The sequence below is a fragment of the Zootoca vivipara genome, chromosome 3 (assembly GCF_963506605.1).
Source record: "Zootoca vivipara chromosome 3, rZooViv1.1, whole genome shotgun sequence".
NCBI classification, from domain to species: Eukaryota; Metazoa; Chordata; class Lepidosauria; order Squamata; family Lacertidae; genus Zootoca; species Zootoca vivipara.
In genome coordinates this window covers 94,185,327-94,210,906 of record NC_083278.1, presented here as the reverse complement: position 1 = coordinate 94,210,906, position 25,580 = coordinate 94,185,327, and the positions used below count along the sequence as shown (strand labels likewise).

General features: G+C 43.9%; 1 protein-coding gene across 2 annotated transcripts in view; it reads left to right on the top strand.

Annotated features, from left to right (window-relative positions):
• Positions 1 to 5,138: 5,138 nt before the first annotated feature.
• The window catches only part of KCNK2 (potassium two pore domain channel subfamily K member 2), a 129,986-nt gene continuing 109,544 nt past the window's right edge, over positions 5,139 to 25,580 (top strand). For both annotated transcript variants that reach the window (XM_035111325.2, XM_035111324.2), the window contains exon 1: positions 5,139 to 5,206. In XM_035111325.2, the coding sequence (XP_034967216.2) occupies positions 5,173 to 5,206 (34 nt within the window). In that variant the 5' untranslated portion in view covers positions 5,139 to 5,172. The remainder of the gene's footprint in view (positions 5,207 to 25,580) is intronic.

The window sequence follows — 25,580 nt, the reverse complement described above, 5'->3', positions numbered from 1 at the left end:
AGCACTGAAGTGACCTCCCCAGGACGCAAGCCTGGGCAGTGTGTATTGTCGTCCTGGGCTCAAAACAATACATTTGGCACCAGCTTAGCTGTAGGAGTTGCCAGACAGAGGTGTACAAGGCACCATCCCACCATCTTGGGGACTCCACTCTGCATTTGTGTAGGGTTCTTACTCCTTATCCTCTTAGAAGATATCCTGCAAAGCAATGGAGGTTTAGGATCAGAGTTTTCCTTCTCCTAGATGGGCTACCTTCCCAGGCTGACGAGCCCTATTTGCCCCTCACCTCCCTCTATGCAGAAGGCGTCTTCTTGACCATAGGACTCACTATCAGTCTTGTCCGCTCAAGTTGGAGCCTGACTTTGCATGCAGGGAAGACCCCAACCCACCAAGGGTTTGAGATCCATTGGCTGGCCTCACCTGGTTTAAATGGCCAATCGAAGCCATGCCCAGGATGTGGCTGCTGTTGCATGCTGACACCTTCTAGGACCCACAGGTCATACCATAGATCTGTATAAATATGGGAAGGGATCATAATGCTGATGTGTTGCTGTTTTTAATGCACTCCCAGTTCATTGTCATGTGCATTTTTTTATTCTTGGGAAATCCGCCAACCTTTTCCCAACCTTTCAGATCTTATGTATGACTGCAAAGAGACTTATAGAACAGTTAAATATGTCTTCCCACAGCTCAGCAAGATGTAAGTTTTAAAAAATCCCCCCTTTCCTGTGCTTTTGAGGGAAAAAGAACAAGGAAATCTCCCTTACTCATGTTGGGTCTCTGAGAGGCTTAGAAAGCAGTAAGACCTCTCATTGCTTGCAGGCTTCTTCACAGCTCAGAGCTGCAGGGTTAAGCGCCTACCTTCTTTCCCTTTTCTAGCATCCAAATGATTTAAACAAAAATACTGCTGCACCTGTGCTTCTGTACAATGAAGTAGCTTCAGGGCTGGCCCAGGAAAGTTTGCTGCCTGAGGCAAAGACAAGATACCTACTCCCCCAGTTCCTTGTGCAGAAGTCAACCAGATGGACAGCTGAACTGGAGGCTTCAGGTAGATGTCCTCCAGCATCCCAGCGTCTTCTGCCTGGGACAGATGTTTCCCTCTGCCTAATGATAGAGCCTTTCTTGTGATGTTGTTGTTGTTGTTGTTGTTGTTGTAGTAGTAGTAGTAACAACATACAACCCAGAGTGGCTGCAAATGGAATGTTGTTGTTGTTTAGTCGTTTAGTCGTGTCCGACTCTTCGTGACCCCATGGACCATAGTACGCCAGGCACTCCTGTCTTGCACTGCCTCCCGCAGTTTGGTCAGACTCCTGTTCGTAGCTTCGAGAACACTGTCCAACCATCTCGTCCTCTGTCGTCCCCTTCTCCTAGTGCCCTCAATCTTTCCCAACATCAGGGTCTTTACCAGGGAGTCTTCTCTTCTCATGAGGTGGCCAAAGTATTGGAGCCTTCAGAATAGATAGGTTTGATCTTCTTGCAGTCCATGGGACTCTCAAGAGTCTCCTCCAGCACCATAATTCAAAAGCATCAATTCTTCGGCGATCAGCCTTCTTTATGGTCCAGCTCTCACTTCCATACATCACTACTGGGAAAACCATAGCTTTAACTACTATACGGACCTTTGTAGGCAAGGTGATGTCTCTGCTTTTTAAGATGCTGTCTAGGTTTGTCATTGCTTTTCTCCCAAGAAGCAGGCGTCTTTTAATTTCGTGACTGCTGTCACCATCTGCAGTGATCAAGGAGCCCAAGAAAGTAAAATCTCTCACTGCAAATGGAATGGGGACATGTAATTGTGAAGGACATGCAATGGCAGGAATGCAAGCCAGGTGAATCAATAGAGTTCAGTCCATCCACATGTGCTGCTATTCCATTCAAGTTCAGAAAAATCTCTACAAACCAGGCCTTAAAAAAAAAAACTGTGGGAGAACAACGATGACAATTCTGGAATGCAATAGTTTGATACTGTCTGGAATTTTGGCAATAGATGGGTGAATTCATGATGTGAGTATGGTCGGCGGGGGGGGGGGGGTTAACAATTTAGCAAGCATATTTGTTTAGGTACGCAGTTATGTTAGAGAGGCATACACTTTTTTTTAAAGGCATCCCCCAAGTATCTCACAGTACTAAATAATGCAACCCTGCCTTCCGTCATAATGCCTACTTTGAAGGGACCACTTTTTGTGGATTAAGCCCTAGCTCCTATGATTTCCTAACAAAGAATTTCTCTCTGTATGCTTGCAAATCAATTCCCTGTGGTGCCACTTTAACTCCCAGGCACCTTATTTCCTCATTGACTTCGGTGGGCTTAGAATTTCATGTATATTCTTCAACCTCTCTTAATTGGGATTTCCTGTCAATACCTAAAGCTATACCTTTTCTTCCCCCTTCAATCAGGCTAAAATATGCTTCTTAGTTCCTGTGGGTTTTCCCCGGTTTCTTTAAATGAAAACAAATGGATCCAGCTGCATAAATAGATTTCTACTTCAGTGAAGTCAAAAGCCAAAGCTGATATAGTTCTTCAGAGGCTGGCAACAGGAAAAGTCAGAGGTGGACAGAAACCATTTGTGCAAGGTATCTCTTTTAGTAAAGTGGGAAAAAGTGGATTTGGAAGTCTTGACAAATATATTTAAGCAGTCCCCCCCCCCCAACACAGGGATAAATGTAATTTGCAAAGATTAAAAAGGGGGAACTACAGAACTGCATTAAAAGTAGCAATTAAAGAAAAAAGAGATTATCTTAACATTTTCATCTCTTTAGCAAAGGACAATAAACTGCTATCTAGAGCAGGCATCCCCAAACTGTGGCCCTCCAGATGTTTTGGCTTATAACGCCCATGATCCCTAGCTAACAGGACAAGTGGTTGGGGAAGATGGGAATTGTAGTCCAAAACATCTGGAGGACCGAAGCCTGGGGATGCCTGATCTAGAGCTCTGGGCTGAAGTATCATTAGTATGCATGTGATACGCAACCCCACCTCTCTTTTCTACCCTCTGAACCCATGGAAGCAGCAATAAATCAGTCTGGCGCCTATTCAGGCGTGAAGAGGGGCAGAAGTGGTTGGCAGGGTGGGGCGCTTAGCTGGTCTCCCACCACTGGTCTTGCAATAGCTTATTGGGAGGTGGAGGTGGCAGCGAGGTCAATGTGGTACAAACACACTGGGAAAGCACTTGATTGGCTCACCCAGGTTCGAACGGGGTGAGCTCCCATTGTTCAGTCCCAGCTCCTGCCCACCTAGCAGTTCGAAAGCACATCAAAGTGCAAGTAGATAAATAGATACTGCTCCGGCGGGAAGGTAAAAGGCGTTTCTTTGTGCTGGTCTGGTTTCGCCAGAAGCAGCCACATGACCTGGAAGCTGTCTGTGGACAAACGCCAGTTCCCTTGGCTTATAGAGCTAGATGAGCAGGCAACTCCAGAGTTGTCCATGACTGGACTTAATTATCAGGGGTCCTTTACCTGTACCTTTAACCTAAGCTGCAGTGATGCTAGTGACAGATCAGGTAAATTCAGAAATAGGAACAGCCATTGCTTCTTTATTCCAGAATCCTAGGTATGTGATTACACACAGTTTTTGTTCCCTTAAATAACTAATATAAATGGAAACCAGAGAGAAAACTTTGGATAACACTTTGTTGAGCAAACTGAATAATCCCAGTGTATTATTTGAGGAGAGGTTTTGTCTTTCTTAGTTTGGGTGTTATATATTACAGGGAGGTAAAGGTAAAGGTAAAGGGACCCCTGACCATTAGGTCTAGTTGTGACCGACTCTGGGGTTGCGCGCTCATCTCGCATTATTGGCCAAGGGAGCCGGCGTATAGCTTCCAAGTCATGTGGCCAGCATGACAAAGCCACTTCTGGCAAACCAGAGCAGCACATGGAAACGCCGTTTACCTTCCCGCTGTAGCGGTTCCTATTTATCTACTTGCATTTTGACGTGCTTTCGAACTGCTAGGTTGGCAGGAGCTGGGACCAAGCAACGGGAGCTCACCCCGTCACAGGGATTCGAACCGCCGACCTTCTGATCAGCAAGCCCTAGGCTCAGTGGTTTAACCACAGCACCACCTGGGTCCCTATTACAGGGAGACATACAAGCAAACATACAGAGGAAAACTCTTCAGAACTATACAGCCAATCAGAGCATGCGTTACCTCAGTGAGGATCATGGCACTCTGCCTGGTTGCATTCCCAGCCAACCCCCTCTTGGCTAGCTGACTTTAATATAATGTAATTAACCCTCAAGTTACAAACTAATTGATCCTTGCTGTTGAACTTCCAACAATGACTACAACATCAAATATAGTTTTTGTACTTTTTGTTTCTTATTTTCCCTTGTTCTCCCCCATCTCCCCCTGTGTTGTGTAACATCTTGCCTGATGAGTTCTGGAGGCCTTGAAAGTTTGCCACCATTCTGTGTTGTTTGGGTTGGTCCTAGGAAAGGTACTGCCTGACGGCGAGTTTGGGAGTTTAAAACTAATGAGGCATTTCTATGAAAATAAAATGTCCAGATGCCTTTTTATTTGTATGAAATAACAGAAGAGGAGCAGTTCTTCAGGGCCACACGCATCACATTGTGATTTCATTTAGTGACCACAGGATCTTAAAAATAAACTTTGGCCATGTAGATCTTTGTTGTCCTTTAAAGAATGGAAAATATTATGTACTTCAAACCCCGCTGAGTCTCTAACAACTCTTTGGATACTATTACAGTAGCAATGGCATTGCATTCAGAACAGGCACGCCTTATGCATGAATAATGGTTGGGTAGGAAGTAAAAATAAATATTTTTTTCTGATCAAGTGCACAAGCTCTTGCCTTTTAATCTCCTCTGGAGGATTTCCTATTTGTGTTTTTCCCCATTGTCGTGAGGGACACTTGAAAGAGGCACTTCCATGAGGAATATTTTGCAGTTAAATCAAGTATCCCTTGTAAAGTGCCTGGAAGATGTAAATCATCATGCAAATGTGATAGATTTAACACCACTAATGGCTTATTGACTTGTGATTGTTTAGGAAAGGAAATACAAGCACACAAAATTTGCATGCACTTAAGAATGAGACATGCTATTTGAAGGAAATGGCTCAAAGTGAATCACTTTTTTTTGGAGGAATGGGAAGGAAATACAATACTACTTTATCCAAGGAAGGAAAAAAGCATGCTGATTTCTAATTACACCACCAAATGATGAACCTTCAGGCACGGTATCACTTCCATTGTAAGTATCCTTGCTACAAATCAAAATGCAATTATCACAACCATTGTGATGTGTTGGTGATTCAGAATGTCTGAACTCCAGAGTTGGGATTTTGAACTAGAATAAATAAAACCTACTTTGGAGCTACTGAACATTGATTGTTCCTATGTACCAGCCAATACTTAACCATCAATTCCATTTATTATGTTTCTATTATTGTGATTTTCAGTTGGCAAAAAATGCTATATTAACTGATGCTGAACCTCATACAATGCATTTCTAAGCCTATTTTCTCACAGCAAAGTTCTTCTGAGTTCTACAGGACTTATTTGTGAGTAAATGTGTTTGGGACTGCAGCCACTCTTTGTTAAAAGTTGAAACATTTGTATGTCTAATTTTTGGAGCCTCTGGATATCATAATATGTAAATGCCAATGTATTAGACTAATTAATCCAAACTCATTATATGGAATCCATTTACTCCCAAATAAGAGGGATAGAATCACATGCCCTCTTATTTGGGAGTAAATCCTTTGAATTCTGTGGGACTTACTTCCAGGTAGATAAGCACAGGATTGTGTTGCACACCAAGTATGTACAGGATTTCAGCTTTAGTCTCCCTTCAGCCTCACCTGTCAGTAAAATACTTTATAGCAATGAATTTTATATCATTTTGTGAGGGTCATTTCATACCAACTTCTCTTTTGTCCCCCACATTTTATCAGAACTTTTTTTGAGGGTACACAACGTTCTTTGTCTTTGAAGTCACAGCCTACAATGGAATGTGTTTAGTTACTTACAACTAAAAGTCAATTGCTTGATATAAGTGCCCATTCAAAGAGATGAAATTTAAGCTAGACGGATGACTAACTACATGCATCACAAACATAGGATTTTATCTGCTGTAAACCACTCTGAGTGAAGTAGATGTATCAGAAGAGTGGAGTAAGAAATTCTGTTTAAAGAAAGTAAACAGCTGATTAAAACAGTGAGGCAAGTATGGGAAACTCAAAGCAATAGGAAGGCAATGTTCCATTCTGGCACCGTTCCACTGCCTGATTTATCTTCTCCTTGATTATTTGGCAACTGTAGCAGAATGGACACCTGGTCAAACTAATCTTGACCTGGTGTTAGAAGCTTAGTATCCCAATAAACCAAACAGTTCAACTGCAAGTTGCGTTAAAAATATTGTCATTGTTCTAGGACAGAATACAAACCAGAATTTTTCAGTTCTAGTGCTAGGATATTTTTTTTTTAAAAAAAATAATCTCATCTTTGCCTTCTGTATGTAGTCACTATATTTTGGTCACAGCAGAGTTCAACCAAGAGATGGGTGGGACTACCAGATTGGCCTATGCAAATCATTGTGGATTGGTCAATCATCCTGATGACACAATGGTGGAGAAGTAGTAACTTGGACGAGGATCGCAAAGAGGTGCATTGAGGAGTGTCATGAGCAGGGCAACAATAAATCACACAGCATCTGTGAAGTTAGCTCTTTATTAAAGGAAACAAGGTCAGCTCAGGAGGCATGGGCGTAGGCAAGGGGGGGCAGGAGGGGGCAGTTGCCCCCCCCAGAAGCAAAAAATTAATGTATTTTACAGACCATAACCAGCACTTTTCCCCTCCAAAAACTGAAGTGGAAAGGGCTTTGCTTTAGCAAGAGCAGCTAAGTCTCCGCTTGCTGGGGGGGGGCACAGCTGTAACAAAAACACATCAAATAAATAAAGCAAAGTGGCTACCAGTAGTTAAGCAGTTAAGACAATGGAGCATATATCCCCAGGCAAGATTCGATAGCTGACCATTTCACCCTATTGTTCTTAAGTGGGACTTGTTAATGAGCATTCAGGAGCATTAAGAGTTCTATTGGCGATTTAATGAGGGTGCAGACTCAGAGGATTCAATTTGACTAAGGTGGCTCTGCAAGGCTAAAAGGAAGTGAATAAGAAAGGGGGGGCTGTAGCTTTGACAGACACAGTGATGTTTATAAAAAGCAGTGGTGTTCCAGTCTGCCCCTCCTCCTGCATCTACTGTAAATCAGGGGTGGCCACCTCTCAAGAGACTCTGATCTACTCACAGAGATTAAAACTGGGGGTGATCTACCCCCTTTTGGGGGGTTCAGGTCAAAGCTGTTGAGTTTTTTTAAGGAAGGGAAGCCCTGTTTTGGGGGGTTTAGGTCAAACTTGTTGAGCTTCTTTTAGGAGGGAGGGAGGCCCATTTTTGTTTAGGGCTTCAGGTCATAGTTCAACTTTTTTTAGGGAGGAAGAAAATTTTGGGTGAGCTTTTTTTAGGGGTGCCAGTGACCTACCAGTGATCTACCACAGACATCCAGTGATCTACTGGTAGATCACAATCTACCTGTTGGACGTGCCTGCTGTAAATCAAGCAGAGAGAAAGCTGCTTACAAGGCTCCTGTACATGCAGAGTTCCAGCATCACAGCGTCACCCAGAGGCACCCACAAATATGAGTTATCCCCCTCTCTATTTCTTCCTTCCCTCCCTCCCTCTTCCATCCTTAATAAAATCTGGGGGGGGGGCAGATAAGCCCCACATAGAAAGCCCATCAACATGGGGGGAATGACTCTTTCAAATACGGTATTTACCAGTAATTGGGGGGGGGGGGAGAGGCACCTAGGCCTCTAGGAGTTGGCTGCTATGTCTAGGAGTAGGACAATTCAAGAAAGCAGAATGATGCATATGCTATGGTAATATATCAATAGAATCATAGAATTGTAGTTGGAAGGGACCACAAGGGTCATCTAGTCCAACCCCCTGCAATGCAGGAATTTTTTCCTAAGGTGGGGCTTGAACCATGGTTGAAATATTATGCTGATATGCAGCAACGCCTCAGAGCCGTTGTGGCTGTGGCCATGCCTTGCCTCGCCCTCGCCTGCCCTGCCACCCCCTCTCGCCTGCCCGACCCTCCCGTCCTCTCCAGTCAAGCAGGGTAGCCGCCAACGCTGCCAGCCCCAGAAGCACAAGGTGGCCGCTGCCGCCGCCGCCACAATCTCATCGGGCCCGTTGGCCCTGTAGCCCCGCCCACATTCCCGCTTTGTGGCCCCTCCCCTCCCGTGCCTTGGCCCCGCCCCTGAACGACCATGGCTTGCCCCCCCCTAGTTTTGATCCTGGCTACGCCCCTGTCAGGAGGCCAGGCCTAGTCAGCACAGGAACGCGTCCTGGCAGATCTTGTCCCCTATGAGGCAGTTGTGGGGACTGAAGGTCCCCATATCCTCCTCCTTGGGTTCCTTTCCAAGCAATCTGAGATGCTGTCATTGTGTCTGTCTTTGCTCCTCCCTCTTCATACCTCGTCTGCCTCTAGGAGACCAGAGGGGAGGGGAGCTGCTCGCAGCAGGAGTGGGAGACCCCTTGGCTTCTTCACCAGCCTGACTCATCTCTGCCTCTTGGCTCCCCTCCTCTCCAGCTTCCGCTTCTGCCTCCGATTCTGAACTGCCCTCTGCCACAGGCTCTTTTTGCTCACTAAATCCTGTTGCTCTTCAGCTTTCGACACGTCCTCCTCCCAGTCCGCTCCCTCTTCTCCCTCTAACCACTCATTGTTTTCCCACCACCCTGATTCTGAGACTTCTTCCCTTGGGGGTTCTCCAGCTGGTGCCTCCCATCATTCCTCTGCATGCAGCCAGGCCATGGCAGGGAGAGGGCTGGTCATGTTGAAATAGAAGGCACCTGCTGAATCTCTACTGGCAGAACAACCATCAGTCCTGGGCTGATGAGTCTAAAGCAGAACTTTCCAAACTTTTCATGTTGGTGACACACTTTTTAGACATGAATCATTTTGCAACATAGTAATTCAGTTTTACTAGTAAACTGGAGGTTAAACTAACCCCTTTCCAGCCTCGGGAGGAACGCGGGGAGCATTCACATGACACATCCACACACTGCAGCCAACACACTAACATGTCATGACACACAGTTTGGAAAGCTCTGTACCAAAGATTTAATTTCTAGTTGTTGTCAAATGAGACTTGTCAATTTGGAGAAACAGTGCAATCCTATACATTCCTACAGCGGGGATTACTGTCAGGTAAGTGGGTCCAGGAATGAATGGTGTGCATTGCGGCTTTTCTCAATGAATCCTGGAAGCTGTATTTTTGTCAACAGTGCTAAGAATTCTGTTAGCTTGCTGTTATTCATCGGGGGGGGGGGGGGACGACCAGGCAGGCAGGCAGGAGAGGAAGGAAGGTAAAGTCACACCAACCTCTCCTTGCTCCGAATGGGCTCGGTAATGAGTGCCTTTGGGAAGACTGAAAGAAGGCAGCATCACACCCATGAATTCCCCCTTCAAAGCAGAGTAAGCAGTAAGCACATTTCCCTAGAAAATATAGCTCTGCCGTGTTTCCCCCTCTCCTCCACCAGAGTTCCCTGCCTTGACACTAGTTCTTTCTACTTTGAAGTTTGATCTTCCTGAGCACATCTGCAGAATCTGCAGTTTGCAATGAGGGGAGCTTGTTAACTCTCCTTATCTCGCAGTTTTAAAACAAAACATCTGATTTGGCTTGTGCTTCAAGATGAGCTTATTCATACTCAATCCTTATCTCGGCACAGGTTGCCCCTTACAGAATGAAGTGACCACAGGTCTCTGAAAATACAGTGTGAAATAAAAACAGATATTCCCTGTAGGGATCCTTGAAACAGATGATTTCACGTTTTCTAGACTGCCCAAGGGGAAAGTAGCCTAACAGGGCTACCTCTTTCAAAAGTTAGCATTAAAACACCCAAGAGGGGTGTTGGTTTAAGGTGTCTTTGTTTTTAATGAGAAATGTGCTTTTAAAAAATATATAGGACTGAAGGGAGGGCTGACAATTTGGTACATGTGGAGGGGCATTTGCATATCCAGAACACATGACTTTGCCTAAATTTTCCCCTCGCAAAGGGGTGTAGCATGGAGGGGCAGGGGTGCCATAACCCCAGGTGTACAATTTTGAGGAGGTGAAAACCAGGCATCCCCCCCCCCCCGGGATCCCCATAGTGCCCTGCCTGTTGCTGGGGGTCTCTCGGCCCTGGCCATAGCTGCCAAGTTATCCCTTTTTTACAGGGATTTTCCCTTATGCTCAATAGGCTTCCTCGCGAGAAAAGGGAAAACTTGGCAGCTATGGCCCTGGCGCCTGTCCTGACCTTGCCGACGCAACCCCAGCCCCTTTGCTGAATGGCCGCCTGGCTAGTGTTGGAGGGATGCACCCACTACGGGTCACCATAGCTGCCAAGTCTCCCGTTTTCCCTGGGAAATCCCCATTTTTCCAGCTGTTCCTAGCTGAAAAAACGGATTTTTTTTGTTTTTCCCCTGTTTATTCTGGCGCGGTGGCCATTTTGGAACTGGGCGGAGCATGCTCAGAAGTGACTTTTGATGCTGCTCTGACCAGTTCCAAAATGGCTGCAGTGCGACTTCTGGCGCGACGGCCATTTTGGAACTGGGCAAAGCAGCATCAAAAGTCACTTCTGAGCATGCTCTGCCCAGTTCCAAAATGGTGGCAGCGCTACTTCCGGCCTGCTATTTCCGGCCCGGTCCCTTATTTCTCTGACAGCAATTTGGCAGGTATGCGGGTCACATTGGCCGGCCGGGCTCCCCCCTTGCATGTGTGGGTGGGCAGGTGGTACAGCGTGACCCTGTGAACCCTCTGTGCCCCGTGCCTGCCCAGTGGCGGCAAGAGCTGGGCTGGTGCAGCAGGTTTTGTTCACCCTCCACACCCCATCCTGCCACAGCTTCTGACACTGCTGCCTTCACGGAGCTACAATTACCAGCACCCATAACAGACTACAGTTCTCAGGTTTCTTGAGGGGAAGACGTGTGCTTTAAATGTGTGCTAGGTGTGCTTTAGATATATAGCAGATCTGCTCATAGAGATTGGGAATCTTTCCCTTTACAGCCCCGAGTGACTCACTGGGTGGGGCAGCAGAATGTAGGCCTGTGGTTTCCTATTTCTATCCCTAGCAGTTCCTGAGAATGGTACACATAGGACCTTTTGGGAAGATGAGCTACTTTTCCCCGCTATGCTACTTATAATAAGCAAGCATTCAACAGACATTGGGAAAGTCCCCTTGTTGCTTCACTGCATCACCTAAAATCCTGGCATGGATAGCCTTGATGTGGGCAACTGCTTCACTGTGGATTCAGTTCTTATTTCATGCCCAGAAAGCCAAACATCTCAGTTCTGCAGGGTCCCAAGGTATCAGCTGAGATGCTTGTACTAAGAAGGGCTCTTAGTGAGCAAGCCAGCTAAATGGCTCCCTTGATCTGTGTCTTCAGACCACAGATGCTTCTGTATGTTGGCTCTTTCCCACCCAATGCATATAAAGATTGAGAAATCAGAGGGCTAATTGGGCCCTCTGGTTAATGAAGGGTTCTTTTTGCAATGCATGTACTGTATCTAAATATAAGGTTAGCAGCATGAAAGTTGTTCAGAGAGCATCAATCTGAGCTTGAAGTAGACAGAGGAATCCAAGTTGGACAATATATTCAAAGACAATATTAGCATAACTCAGATATTTTCTCTCAATTACTTTCTTGCTTTACCCATGCTGCATATGTGCTGAATATCAATACTCAGTGCTAATATAAGCTCAGGAACTTGCATAAATTATACAAATTAATTCAAACATAGAAGTCTTGAGTTGTTTATTTTGTATACCGTTATCCTGCATCTTTCATTCACATTTAAAGGCAAAAGTAGCTAATCCATAATTTCTGAAACAATGTGTGATCCAAAACACAGCCATCATGCAGAATTCGAACTTTCCCAAATTTTGTAATGCAATTCCGTAGCCAAGTAATGTGTACAAAAATTCATATACTAAAATGTGCATAAAAGTGTATATGTTATTATTATTATTATTATTATTATTATTAATTATTAATTTACTATTTATACCCCACACACCTGGCTGGGCTTCCCCAGCCACTCTGGGCGGCTCCCAACTGAATATTAAAAACACAATACAGCATTAAACATTAAAAACTTCCCTAAACAGGGCTGCCTTCAGATGTCTTTTAAAAGTAAAATAGTTGCTTATTGTCTTGACATCTGCTGGGAGGGCGTTCCACAGGGAAGGTGCCGCTACTGAGAAGACCCTCTGCTTGGTTCTCTGCAACCTCACTTCTCTCAGCGAGAGAACCGCCAAAAAGCCTTCGGCACTGGAATGCCCTCAGTGTCTGGGCTGAACGATGGGGATGGAGGTTTACAGGACCAAGGGCGTTTAGGGCTTTAAAGGTCAGCGCCAACACTTTGTATTGTGCTCGGAAACGTACTGGGAGTGAACATAGCATACAAAATATATCAGAGGATATTGCTTTGCAAAACTATGTACATCAGGAACAATTGCATTAAAAATGTGTATATTAGGAGAAATTTGCGCCAAAATGCCAATAAATGATCATGAAGACTCTTTAAAAGAAAATTTGCAGACCGACGTGGAAACGTGGAGAACTGAATTTAAGATTAGGAAAACGGAAAACTGAAATCCATCCCTAGGTTTTATACTTTCTCCTTCTTCAGCTTTGATCTTTTCACATAGGACATAGATTCAAAACTATGATCATGGCCTCACCTTTTGAGAGGGCTCACTTCACTTCCAACCCAGCAGCTGATTTCATCTTTGCCTGCATTCTAGCACAGAAACCAAAACAAAAGGCTCAGCAAACCCCTGTATCTTCAAAATGCTAGTTCTGCTAGGCACTGCTATACCCCAGAGCCAGAAGAAAAATAGTCAGGATCTAAATTAATTCCTAGCAAATTTGAACCATTTGTAATTAAACCATTGCATTGAATTATACAAAGGCAAGAAGAATTATTGCTGCAACAGCACGTAGTCCTAGTCAGTCACTGCTAAAGTACATGTAATAGTGAAGCAACTGCTTTGCCACTCTTATTTACTATGTGATGCATGTCGTGTGGGAGCTGAGTAAAGGCCTGGATTGTTAGTAAAGCAATCAGGATGAACATTTTGCCATGCAGCTTCATTTAGTAAACCTCAATTTTACCTTCATAGTCCTATCAACAGGGGAATTATGTGAATTATCCCCCAACTCGAGGAACTTCAGGTTCAACTAAGTGTTGCAATGCATGTTACACAATACTGTTTTTACAAGAGCAAAATAACATTTGAGACAGATTCCGAATGTTCCTGTGCCAAGGCAGAGCAACCTCTCCGCTGCAGGCTACAGATTTCGAATTGTCGACATTGAGGACACAAAACACACACATACACAAACACACTTGCTTATGCTCTGTTCATTTTACTAAATCATGTACATGAATCTCTTTGATTTTCAATTATTCTTTTAAGAATTTGCATTATGACATCCCCCCCCCAACGCAGAGAAAGGGCACCATCCTTCTTTAACCCAAGTAGGCAGGTAGGAAGGCCAGGGCAGTGTGTGGAGTGGCAGGACCAGGAGTGGTAGGAATTATGTTGGTTTTGGGATGATGGGCTGCTGGCCACCCCCAACAGGGCCATCTTTACCTGAGGGTGCAAGGGGTATGGTGCACCTGGGCGCCGAATTCTGGGGGGCGGCAAATGTATTCGGGGGGGGGGAGCCAAATATATACCTACTGTATCCTGGTGCTCTCGATCGGCGGCAGTGAAAAGCAATGGAGCAAAAGTCCCCGCCCCCATCTGTCGCTCTGTTACTCTGTAGTGTCACATATTCCCAACGAGTCAGGAAACAAAAGCAGTTATTTTCGCTGTGTCGTTGTTGCAGGTGAGTGATTTTCCTCCCCACAAAAAGGTCAACAACTTTGGCTTCCTCCCTTCCCAAAAAAGTTCAACAACTGGGGGCGGCTAAACTAAATTTGGTGGCGCTGGGCCAATCTTTGTGGCGGCGCATGTGCTAAAGACGGCCCTGATCCCCAAGCATGGAATTCTGTTCCATGACTGGAATTTGTGCTCGTGGTTGAGGAGTGAGCGGTGCCTCAGCCCTTGCTTGATTGTATTTATCTCTCTCTTGTTGAATAAATTTTATTGGAAAAAATTTGGGGGGGGGGGAATACAAAGATTAATATTGGATCTCTTTTTACCAAGATTAAAAAACTAATCTAAATTAGAGCAGAAAGAGAAAGAAGAAGAAGAGAAAGAAGAAGAAAAAATAGATGGAGGGAAAGAAAAAAAAGATTGTATTTGTCACTCTTGATACAGTATTAGAGAAAGTAAGACTCAGACAGAAAATAAACTTGCAGTGCAGTCCTATGAGTTAAGCAGAAGCAGGTGCCACTGAGTTAATAGAACTTGCTCCCAGGTGCATTTTGTTTTTAATAAGTTACCCATTGTTAGGAGTTTAGGAGCTGGTTTATAAACCTAAAAATGAATGAAATAATGTCTCAAAAGTTCTGTGTTTGGGGGAAAGGTAGAGGTTCAGTATGCATTTTTGCAAAATAAATTCTACTAGTATTTGTAGTTTCATTTAAAAAGCGGGGAAGTGGTCTATGCTGTTATTTCATTTTATTCAGCTTGAGTTTTCTGCAGCTCTTAGGTAGAGCACTAATGGATCAATGGAGCAGTCTCAGGGTCTCAGGGGCCATAGGATGGTCATATCCTCCTCTTTACACTCTGACAGGGTGGTCCACATGCAGAGGCCTCTCTTTTGTGTTCACAGAAAGCTCCACTATCTTTGTTGGCTTATTCTTGGTGCTCTGAGATTAGTGTGAGGGGGTCAAAATGGGGAATTTGGGGAGTGTGTCAGGGGTGGTTTTGGACCCAGTGGTGTGGCCCTAGAATGGGAGACAACTAAGCCAAACCTGGAACTGGCATACTTTTTTTTAGCTCCCAATAACCAGTGGGACCAGGGAGAAGCGGGGTGGGGTGGGTGGGGGGAAGACACACAACAACAGGGAAATGAAAAGGGGGGAAAGATTGTTAAAAGGCTCTGCCCAACTTCTGGCCTAGCCTGCGGGGGCCCAAATAGCCTTTAGGTAGTGATGAGTCATTTCCCGCACCTTCCCCACCTCCAAGCTCTATAGAATTGCTTTCTATGTACCAGGGCTGGTTCATAGGCAAACCACAAAATGGCACCCCCTCCCTGTCAGGGAAGATGGGGTGAGTGTGTCAGCATCCAAAGGGGGTCAAGAGGCCAGCTGGCTAGCCCCCAGCTTGATCATGCCCTTCCAGCCGACACGCTGGACGATCCCCCGATCTCTGGTGCAACGTAAACCAGCAACCCAGACTTCAAAAGTCTGAGTACACTAAATTAGCAGAGCACGCTGCACGAACAGAAGCGGTGTGAGGAGGCTTGTGAAAGCATAATAACAAGCAGATTTATTAAGCATAAATCAGGGCAAAGAAAACATGTTGTCTCTCGTCCGTCTCCTCAGAGAGAGTCACAAAAGCAAAAGCTATACAACGGAAGTTCCTAGCAATCTGTGCTGGTATGTAAACAGACATGTGACACGCAACAGTTCCATGTCTGCACTAAAGGTGGAATGGAATTTCCCAACAGAGTGGAGATCTACATCAGGAACAAGGGGTGGAATAAAGATTATATAGGGATCTTCTGCCCCTCTGGATCCTGCCATGTGAGGCGGCTGCCTCACATTGCCTCATTGGTGGGCCGGCCCTGCTATGAACAATCTTATCAACAAGCAAAAGAATCATTTACAAATAAGAAGAGTTATTTTGTGAACTGTTCATCTGAGAACATACTACAGTCATAACTGTGATGCCAAGTCTCTAGCCCTTGCCCTTTTTACAGTGGAGAAATTCCTGCTGTTCTGTTGCCCTATTTTCATTTTCATTGTATTCCGAAGTAGGAATGTATCTTTGTCTAAATATGTAGAAATGTAAAAAAAATTGAAAGGACCAACCATAAAGGTCACATCTTTTGCAAACAGCAAAAACTACATAACTGAAATGAAGTGAAGCAATGGAATGTGACCTAAGAAAAATTACTTTCTCTCTCTCTCTCTCTCTCTCTCTCTCTCTCTCTCTCTCTCTCTCTCTCTCTCTCTCTCTCTCTCTCACACACACACACACACACACACACATACAGAGAGTGAGAGAGAGAGAGAGAGAGAGAGAGAGAGTGAGTCTTGGACTATACACTTTTAAAATGCTAAAATGTAAAAACATGCCTTTTGAATGTGGGTGGGTGTAAGAACAAATAGGGGTAATTCAAAATGCACCCCATACTTTTGGACAAGAGGTTTCAAAAAATAAAGAAATAGTTATAAGCTGCTATTGGAAGCTGAGGGAGCATCCTTGTCTAGAGAACTCCATGCTAAAGATGTCCAATCTCAAGACCCTAAGGATCTAACAGTGCCAGAATTTGGAGCTGGCCTGACTTAGCTGATCTTAATGGGACCTTGTATATAGCAGAAGGAAATCCCTTAATAACGCAGTGCCCAAGCTGCGTTAACAACATCCTGAAAAACTCTTGAAAATGTAGCGTGTCTTTCATGTTCAGCTAGTCCTAAGCGCCTATAATGGAATGAAAATAGTATTTGATACTGCACCTACACAAGACACTGAGAAGCAACAGCCACTGGCTGCCTGCATGGAAGGCAGTGAACATAGTTTCTCCTTGCCCATCCAGCATGATGTTCCCACCTCTGCCATCCATGTGTGTACAAATGCCTGTACAACTCCCATCATATATTCAGAAAGAAGTGGGGAAAGGACCTGAGGTTTCCCAACCTACGAAAAATAAACCCCAATATATTTTCTAAGGCACCTGGGCTCAAACTAGCATAAAAGATGAAAAGAGAAATCAAAGTCCTACCAAAGATATTTGTCTGGGAGAGTCATACCTGTCCATTCCTGAAAAGGTGTGCATTTGTGGTTTTGTTGAACAGATTTTATTGGAAATACTGTATGTGAAAAGCCTCTCAAGAAGAGCCATGAAAAAGACGAGAACCATTCATTTCCTGTTTTGGAAAAAAGCATTTCATCATAATTGTTAAATGCACACTCCCTTCCATGATCCTGTCATTGCAAACAAAAGGTTAACGATTGATCTGATCCTTATGCACTAATCTTTCCTTTACTTATAAATGGGTTTTATAGCTCAGAGATAAATATGGATAGTTGTTGGCAAGGCTGCCCTAACTTGGTGTGTAGCAATCAAAGCATGGAAGGTGGGGAGCTGTCTTCTTTCCTGGTTTTGTGAGCATTTTTATTTCTAGTATCTATTCATCTCTTTTTTTTTTTGCCTATGCTGTATTACAGATTATATAGTTACAGATGCTAATCTTTCATATATATAAAGTTGTCCAAAGGTTTGTTGTTTTTACAGTAGAGCAGGGGATAGTGGAATTGAGAGAAATGTTCATTGTGTTGCTATCCAATCTCTTGGTATGTGTGTGTTTTCTCTAGGCAAATGGGATGGACCAGTGGATAACTGATTGTAGCAGCAATATACAGGAAGAGTTTATTAGTTGCTTTTCAGCCCATGGGAGGGGAATATGGGTTTTTGTTGTTATTCAAAGAAATTGAGGTGGTGTACGTGGCTCCCCAATTTCCCATTTGTTCCCCTCGCAACAAGGCTGTGAGTTATAAGGGTCATTCATTAAAGATTTCCCCTGACCCACTTATGGCTATCGTAGGAGGATGAAATTGGACATGTATAATGATACCTCTCTCCATAGGTAACGTGGTAATTTGTAGCTCTGAGTTCCTAAAGGTTTCTCTGTTACGGGTGCTAACATGGAGTAACGTCTGATAATGGAACCAGTTGAATGCAGAGCGGTCACCAGGTTCCTGTACTTGAAAGGGCGCACACCATGGGAGACGTTCGATGAGATGAAAGGGACTATGGGGAGGATGCCTCATCGTATGACATAGTCAAGCACTGGCACCGTCAGTTCAAGTGTGGTCGGACTTTGGTGGAACGGCTCCCATTCTTGGGTGACCACAGTCCGCCATTGATGAAGACACCATCAGGCAAGTCTGCCATTTTGGAGGATCGCTGCATAACCATTCACTAACAAGCTGCAGATGTCAAGATCAGTGTGGGCTCTGTAGAAAAAAATCATCCATGACCATTTGCACATGAGAAAGGTGTCCGTACCGTGGGTTTCCTAGCTGCTGATTCATTTCCAGAAGCAGGAATGAGTCACATGCTCAGGAGCTCTTTTGGTCATGTGTCATGAAAACCATGATGACTTCTTCGCCAGACTAATTACTCAGGACAAAACATGGGTCCATCATTATGACTCAGAGACTATACATAAACAAGAAGTCCCCAGCAATTTCATGAATATTGCTTGTATACACTTGCAATGCTGCCCCACTGGTGTTTGGAGAGTGGGGCAGAGGCAGAGCTGAGCGGTTTATGCAAGATGTTATAAAATGTTCATTTAAAATAGCAATAAAACCAACCCACAACCTCTCCATCAATGCTGAGCTGCACAAGTGTATTGGCAAGGCAGCTTCGGCAATGGCTCGCCTCTTCAAAAGGGTATGGCAGAATGAGATGCTAGCAGAATGAGATGCAGGCTTGTGGTTGAACATGCTGCTTTATGGTAGTGAGTTGTGGGCAATTGACCACCGCCAGGAGCAACGCCTTGACACCTTCCACATGCGCTGTGTCAGGAAGATTTGAGTCATCACATGGCAGCACACGGTCTCAAACAAATATGTGCTCTCCCAAGCTCACATTCCCAGCATGTTCATACTGCCATCTCTTTGATGTCTACACTGGCTTGTTCATGTCCACAGAATGGAAGATGGCAGGATCCCCAAGGACAAGCTCCATGAGGAGCTAGCTTCAGGCCCCCCAAAACTGTTGGAATACCAACTCAGTGTTACAAAGATGTCTGAAACATGGCATGAAGGCTGGCAAAATTAACCCCACCCTGTGGGAATGTCTTGCAGATGATTCCAACACCAGGAGACGATCAGTCAGGTTGTGTATTCACAGCAGTGACTGGAGGAGGAGCCTCGATGCCGCTGGGAGCAGCACAGAAAAAAGAAATGCCACGATGCATCTGCAGCAGCGCAACTGGACACCTTCATCTGCCCCAGCTGCAGCCAAACATGTCTCTCCCATATCAGTTTCTACAGCCAAAGCAGGCGATGTAACTCTCCAGTAGTTTGACTTCACCCCTGAAGGCACACTCCTTCATTGTCTCCCGAGACAGATGGATGCCAGCCACAACAAATGAAGTATTTAAAAGCATTTCCAGCATTTAATTAATGAAGACCATTAGGCAAAACAGTCCTAAGAGGTAAGTATCCCAAGGCAAAATGAATCAAAACCTAAAAAAAACAAAACAAAACTGAGAAAGAAACGGGGAATATAATCATAGCATACAAAGCCAAGCCAAGCAATCATGAAAACAAACCTTTTAAACAACGCTGCCAGATGGCACAGTGCATACCAGGGCACATTTACCTTAATTTACAATATCTGAAAAGTCAGGTTTTCATGCTGAAAAACATGGCCTTGCTTCTCCCTCAGAGAGGGCAGTCAAGTGTCTGGCATGCAGCCAGAATGATAACGCCAAGAAGCTCTGCAAGTCTTTTTCACGTTTCCTGAAAACTCTTCCCAATGACCCTTGCAGCACAGACCTGTGCATCTTTACTTTGAAGTAAGGTCTCCTCTGTTCAGTTGTGACAGGTATATATTATTCTATTCTATTATTGTCATTTAGATACTGTCTGCTAACAATGTCATCTAGGTGGTCCCCAGGAATTAAAAGATAAATGACAGCATATACTGTATAACATTATATAACAGCATAACATTATAGCAGCAGATATAACATTAAAGCAGTCGTCAACAACAACACAAGAGTACCCAAAATCAGATCCTTCTAATAGATTTTTTTTAAAAGCCTGGGGGAAATGTCAGGTGCATGTAAGAGCATCTGCTTGGGAAAAGCATTACAGAGATTGAGCATCACAATTTTTGAGAAAACCAAACAAGACAGTATCTGAAAGGTACAATACGCACAGCTGAAAATCCAAGAGATAAAATCTCATTTAAAAATAAATGCACTTAATAGTTCTGTTATACAATAGCAATATTAAAGTGAACATCCACATTGTGGTGAATGTTTCTGTTGACATTCATGTGCAAATGCTGATCTTCCTGAAGCATTTAGCTGAATGTCTGAAAATAAACATGTATTTCTCCACCCTTTGTCAATATTCACTTCTGTGTTTTCCAATCACATTTAGTTGACACTTAATATATAATAGGGACCCAGATGGCGCTGTGGGTTAAACCACAGTCTAGGGCTTGCTGATCAGAAGGTCGACGGTTCGAATCCCTGCAACGGGGTGAGCTCCTGTTGTTCGGTCCCAGCTCCTGCCCACCTAGCAGTTCGAAAGCACATCAAAGTGCAAGTAGATGAATAGGGACCGCTCCGGCGGGAAGGTAAACGGCATTTCCGTGCGCTGCTCTGGTTCGCCAGAAGCAGCTTTGTCATGCTGGCCACATGACCTGGAAGCTGTCTGCGGACAAACGCCGGCTCCCTCGGCCTATAGAGCGAGATGAGTGTCGCAACCCCAGAGTTGGACACGACTGGACCTGATGGTCAGGGGCCCCTTTACCTTTAATATATAATAATTTTTTATAGGTAATAATTTACCTTTAATATATAATAACGTATCAATGAATTCTTCAGGCCTACAAAAGGTCTGTGATTCACAGGAGTGCTGACATTTATCAGACTTTGGATATTTGCTTGAACATCTATAAATCATACAGATATCAATCAATTTGTTATAGGATATATAACCATATATGGAAAGTTTGGGAATGTGAATATTCAGTTAATTAATTGCATTTATGAATTGCTTCATAATTTAATAATGTAATACTCTTGACTAAACACAGCAGTTTTTGGTATTTCTTATTCATGTGTTGGAAAGTTGGCAACCTATAAATAAACTCATTAATGAATGTATCTGCTAGGCAAGGACATTTCATATAATTACTACATCAGCCTAGCGTTTCCTATCTCCCCTTACGTTACAATTTAATTTTGTCTCTTGCTATAGGCTACTAGACCAAAACCAAATAGTGAAGGTTAAATCACAAAAGCTAATGGAGCAAACCGATTGCACTTCTGCAATGCCATTTAAACAAATGGCAGCTACAGCAACAGATGGCAGCCAAGAAGAGAATTTATGTAGTGTCTCTTTCTAATGTTGCTGTGCAGTTACTGCTTTTCTTTACTCCAAAAGCACGGTAGCATTAACCAAGTGTAATAATAAAGAGGGATAGTTTTATTAAAAATATACACCTCCTTGGCGGAATGTCAGTAGGAGAGCTCTTATAAATATTACCAGTATGCTTTAAAGCTCTCTGTTGTTACTTCTTTAACTCAGTGATTCATACATGTACTCCAGTTTTCCAAGCAGTGAGAAGTTCCGGGGGCGCAGTGCCTACTCACATTTGGTGACTTATTGGCATTATGCAATATTTGCATTTCTTTACAAATTGGGTCCTCCCTTCAGAGAGGGCACGTGTTGTGGTGGGTTCCGGCAACCAGGACTAGGTGTTGGGGCGGGGATAATTGGAGCAGCCACAACACCCTGGTCCATCTGACGGGTGCAATTGGGCTGTCGGCATGCCAATCAAAGGAGTCAGGTGGCCACCACTATTTATGTGTTGCATGTGCCGTAGAGAGTCTTCCTTCTCCGGCACTGTGCACCTGAACACCCGCCCACCGCTCCCTTATTTTAGGGCTATCGCTTAACCTTGCTTGCCGTCGTGTGTCGTCTGCCGTTGGGGATGGGGCACGGCAGGAGTTTTCCCCACTTGGCTGATTAGCTGGTGCCACTTGGGTTTCACCTGCCGCGTAGCAATTCATCACAACCTGTAAGGTTGGCGGATAGGCTCTGGTTCATGCTGATAGGGGTGGAATGAGCCCTTACCACCCTATCCACGGGTATTCCTCTTAAAGGAATCCCCGGGACTTCTAGTTGGTATTCCCCCAAGCGGGGTGTGCCCTCTCCAGAGTTCTGGGCACACATGGGGGAATCAAGGCCTGACACTAGTCAGGACCCTGTCCCAGGTGTGGACCTGGTTGCTGACATAGTGCGCCCAGCGTCAGTGCTACCTAGGTAGCTTTGGAACCAGAGCCTATGCAACCACTCACTTGATTTGTAATCAATAAAGTTGTGGCCTAAATTCTGCCAAAAACCAAACCAAAAATATGAGTCGTGTCTGAATTTATTCCTAGGCCTAGGTTAAAGGGTCTCCACACGCAATGTACAGGTTGATCATAGATGGAGGTGAACAGCTTAAATACTCTTTAACAGATAGGCCCAAATTTGCTTCTACCACACTGGATCTCTAGGGAGGCAGCCAGCACTGTAAGGGGTTTAGAAAGCCTAAACTCAGCTCTCTGCATCGCTGTCTTTCTCCAAGTGGGTTGCCATATGTCCTCTTTTCCCAGGACATGTTCTCTTTTACATGGGTACGTGAAATGAGAGTTGTCATAACAATCCATAATTAAAAGTAGAAGTCGGCAAATGTCTCCTCTTTTTTGCTCTTCAAAATTTGGCAACCCTAAATAACAACAACAACAAATTTATACCCCACCCATCTGGCTGGCTTTCCCCAGCCACTCTGGGTGGCTCCCAACTGAATATTAAACAGAACAAAACATCAAACATTAAAAACTTCCCTGAAGAGGTCTGCTTTCAGATGTTTTCTAAAAGTCAGATAGTTGTTTATTTCCTTGACATCTGATGGGAGGGCATTCCACAGGGTGGGTGCCACTACCAAGAAGGCCCTTGCCTGGTTCCCTGTAACTTCACTTCTCGCAGTGAGGGAACCGCCAAAAGGCCCTCAGTGCTGGACCTCAGTGTCCGGCCTGAATGATGGGGGTGGAGACACTCCTTCAGGTATATTGGGCCTCTCATATTAAATTATCCATCCATCCATCCATGTGTGGACAGAGAGGCACAACTCAAGAGCTTGGGAAGGGAAGGGACTGTGCTGGCTTGTACAACTAGCTTAATATCCAAGTCAACTACTGTAGCTTAATATCCATCCAACCATTATTTTATTCCCAGCAGAAGGATTCAGGAGGTAACTTACCAGGAGTTTTGTACCTATTGAGAGCTTGGTTTGGGTGTGACAGAAGAATCAAAGAGCCTGGTTTCAAACTCTTCTGCATTATAATAGAAGATATCACAGAAAAGGCCTTGGGAAGTTTGGTACAGACATACAGGGGAAGGAAACCCTCTTTGTCAGTGGGATAGCACCTGGAAAGTTAAACAACTGCTGTCAGTTTCTATGCCCCCCAGAGCAGAGGCGGATTTAAGGAATCACAACTAGGATGTACAGTACTGAATTGAGTAGAATGGAAGGCAAGAGTTATTGGGGGGGCGTGCCAAATTTTGGCATATTTTTGGGTAAACAATTGCTAAAACACCAAACAAAATAAATGCTACTTTCACTGTTTGACTCAGTGGGGGGGTCGTAATAAGGATTTGATTGGATTCATGTTAGTTGCTGCCAGACTTACGATAACACAAGTGTGGAAGAACAATAGGACTCTTGCCATAGATTTCTAGTACAGTACGCTCTGGAAATTTGCCATTGCAGGGAAGCTTACGCATTAAAACCATGTCATCAAGAGACAAGCAAAACAGGATGCCTTTTTAGCAGAATGGAGTACATTTATATTTCATACAAATAACACTAATAACATTTTCTGCCCATTATGTGACAATTTTGAAAAATCATTATGGATTCAAGTCTCTGGGGAATTAGCATCCGTTAATGTTGTTTATAATGTCTTAAGTCATTCTGACGAATATGATTATTTTCTTCTATATTAGACCCATAATGAGGAATAATGTTACATTAGCTCAGCTGTTGGGCCATTATAATTGTGATACCTTTTCTCTGGCCCAGAATTTCATTTGTTCATTGGTTTTCCCCCATGTAAATAATTGTAATTCTCAATAATTTTGTAAAATAAATAAAATATAGATTATCTGTTTTGGTCATTATCACCTCAAGGAATCACTTGAGCCACCACTGAAAAGTTTTTCTCTAAAGGAAGGTAACGTAAAAATCAAACATTTCAATAAGGGCAGCAGATATTTTTGACAAGAAAATTAAGAATTCATGTAACCCTGTTGGAATCAAGAGACTATCTGCTTATTGCTAGAGATTAAGTGGCTTCTTTCTGGAATCATTTTCACTAGTCAGCTGATGGGAGGTTTCTTTGATCTTATGTGGCTGAAATTGATTCATCCTGTTAATTGCTGTGTTTGAACTGGGTTAGCAGGAATTTTCTGCAAGTTGCAGTGCAACATCTTTTTAGCTGAAAGGTTGGTAAACTTCTGTACGTCCATTGCAGAAAATCTCAACAGAAACAAAAAATCTGCATTAATTTAACACACAGGTATTTCCAGGAAAACTCAGGTTTTCCTAGAGGAGTAACATCAGTCTAAGCTGAAAGAAGAGAGAATCTCATTTTCACTTACTCATCTTTTCTTTCTTGAGAAAAATGCGCTCTGCGTGTTTCAAAGCTGAGCCCTGGTTCCAAAGCAGAATCAGGCTTCCAGTTAATTTGGGACAAGGTGAAAATGGAATATTCAGATCCTGATCTAATTGCCTGAAGAGCATGGGGTTCCATGGGGCAGGGGTGGTGGCGGGAAGGGGGATATTTGCACCCCAATCCTAAATATATCTATTTATTTTAATGTACACAGTCACAGACACACACATCCATCTAGTCAGCAAGAGTTTTAGAGTGAGCTCTGAGACCTAAGTGTGTCAACAGCAACTTAATAGGTCATATACAAGAGCTATGGAGGAAAAGCAACAGAAACTGTACCCTACCAATATCAACCATTGAGCATTGTGGGTCACATGACCTTGCTCTTTGTGGTGAGATCAGTACCATAGAATCATAGAGTTGGAAGAGACCACAAGGGCCATCCAGTCCAACTCCCTGCCAAGTAGGAAACACCATCAAAGCACAGTTAGACCTTTTATTTGAGGCAGGGGATGAATTCTGTTTTATTTTTTTGAAATGACGCAGGCAGGAAATGCCAAGCACACATATTTAAGAGTGCCCAATGGGTTAACAAGGCTGTGCAACCAAATTTTGAGGGAATATGCTGTTGGGAAGGCTAACACTTCCATGAGATTCTCAATCTTAGAAGGTGGAATAGCGGATACTTCTGGCATTGAACAACTGCCTTCAACTTTTATTGCTTGTCTTGTGATCAAATATTCTTTGATTAATGAGACAATCTCCCAAACTCTGCAGTCTGTGAGGTTAGATGTGATGGACATGAAAGAATATATACAGGATTGCTTGAAATACTGGAATACAGAGAATATAGTGAGGAGACATCAAGCACAATAACAGAATATAAGACATTGGCAGATGAAGTGGTTTGTAGAGTATTACAAATCACACAGCAGGGGGGGAAATTACCAGTCATTCCAGCAAATCCACAGAAGACTTCTACTGGGA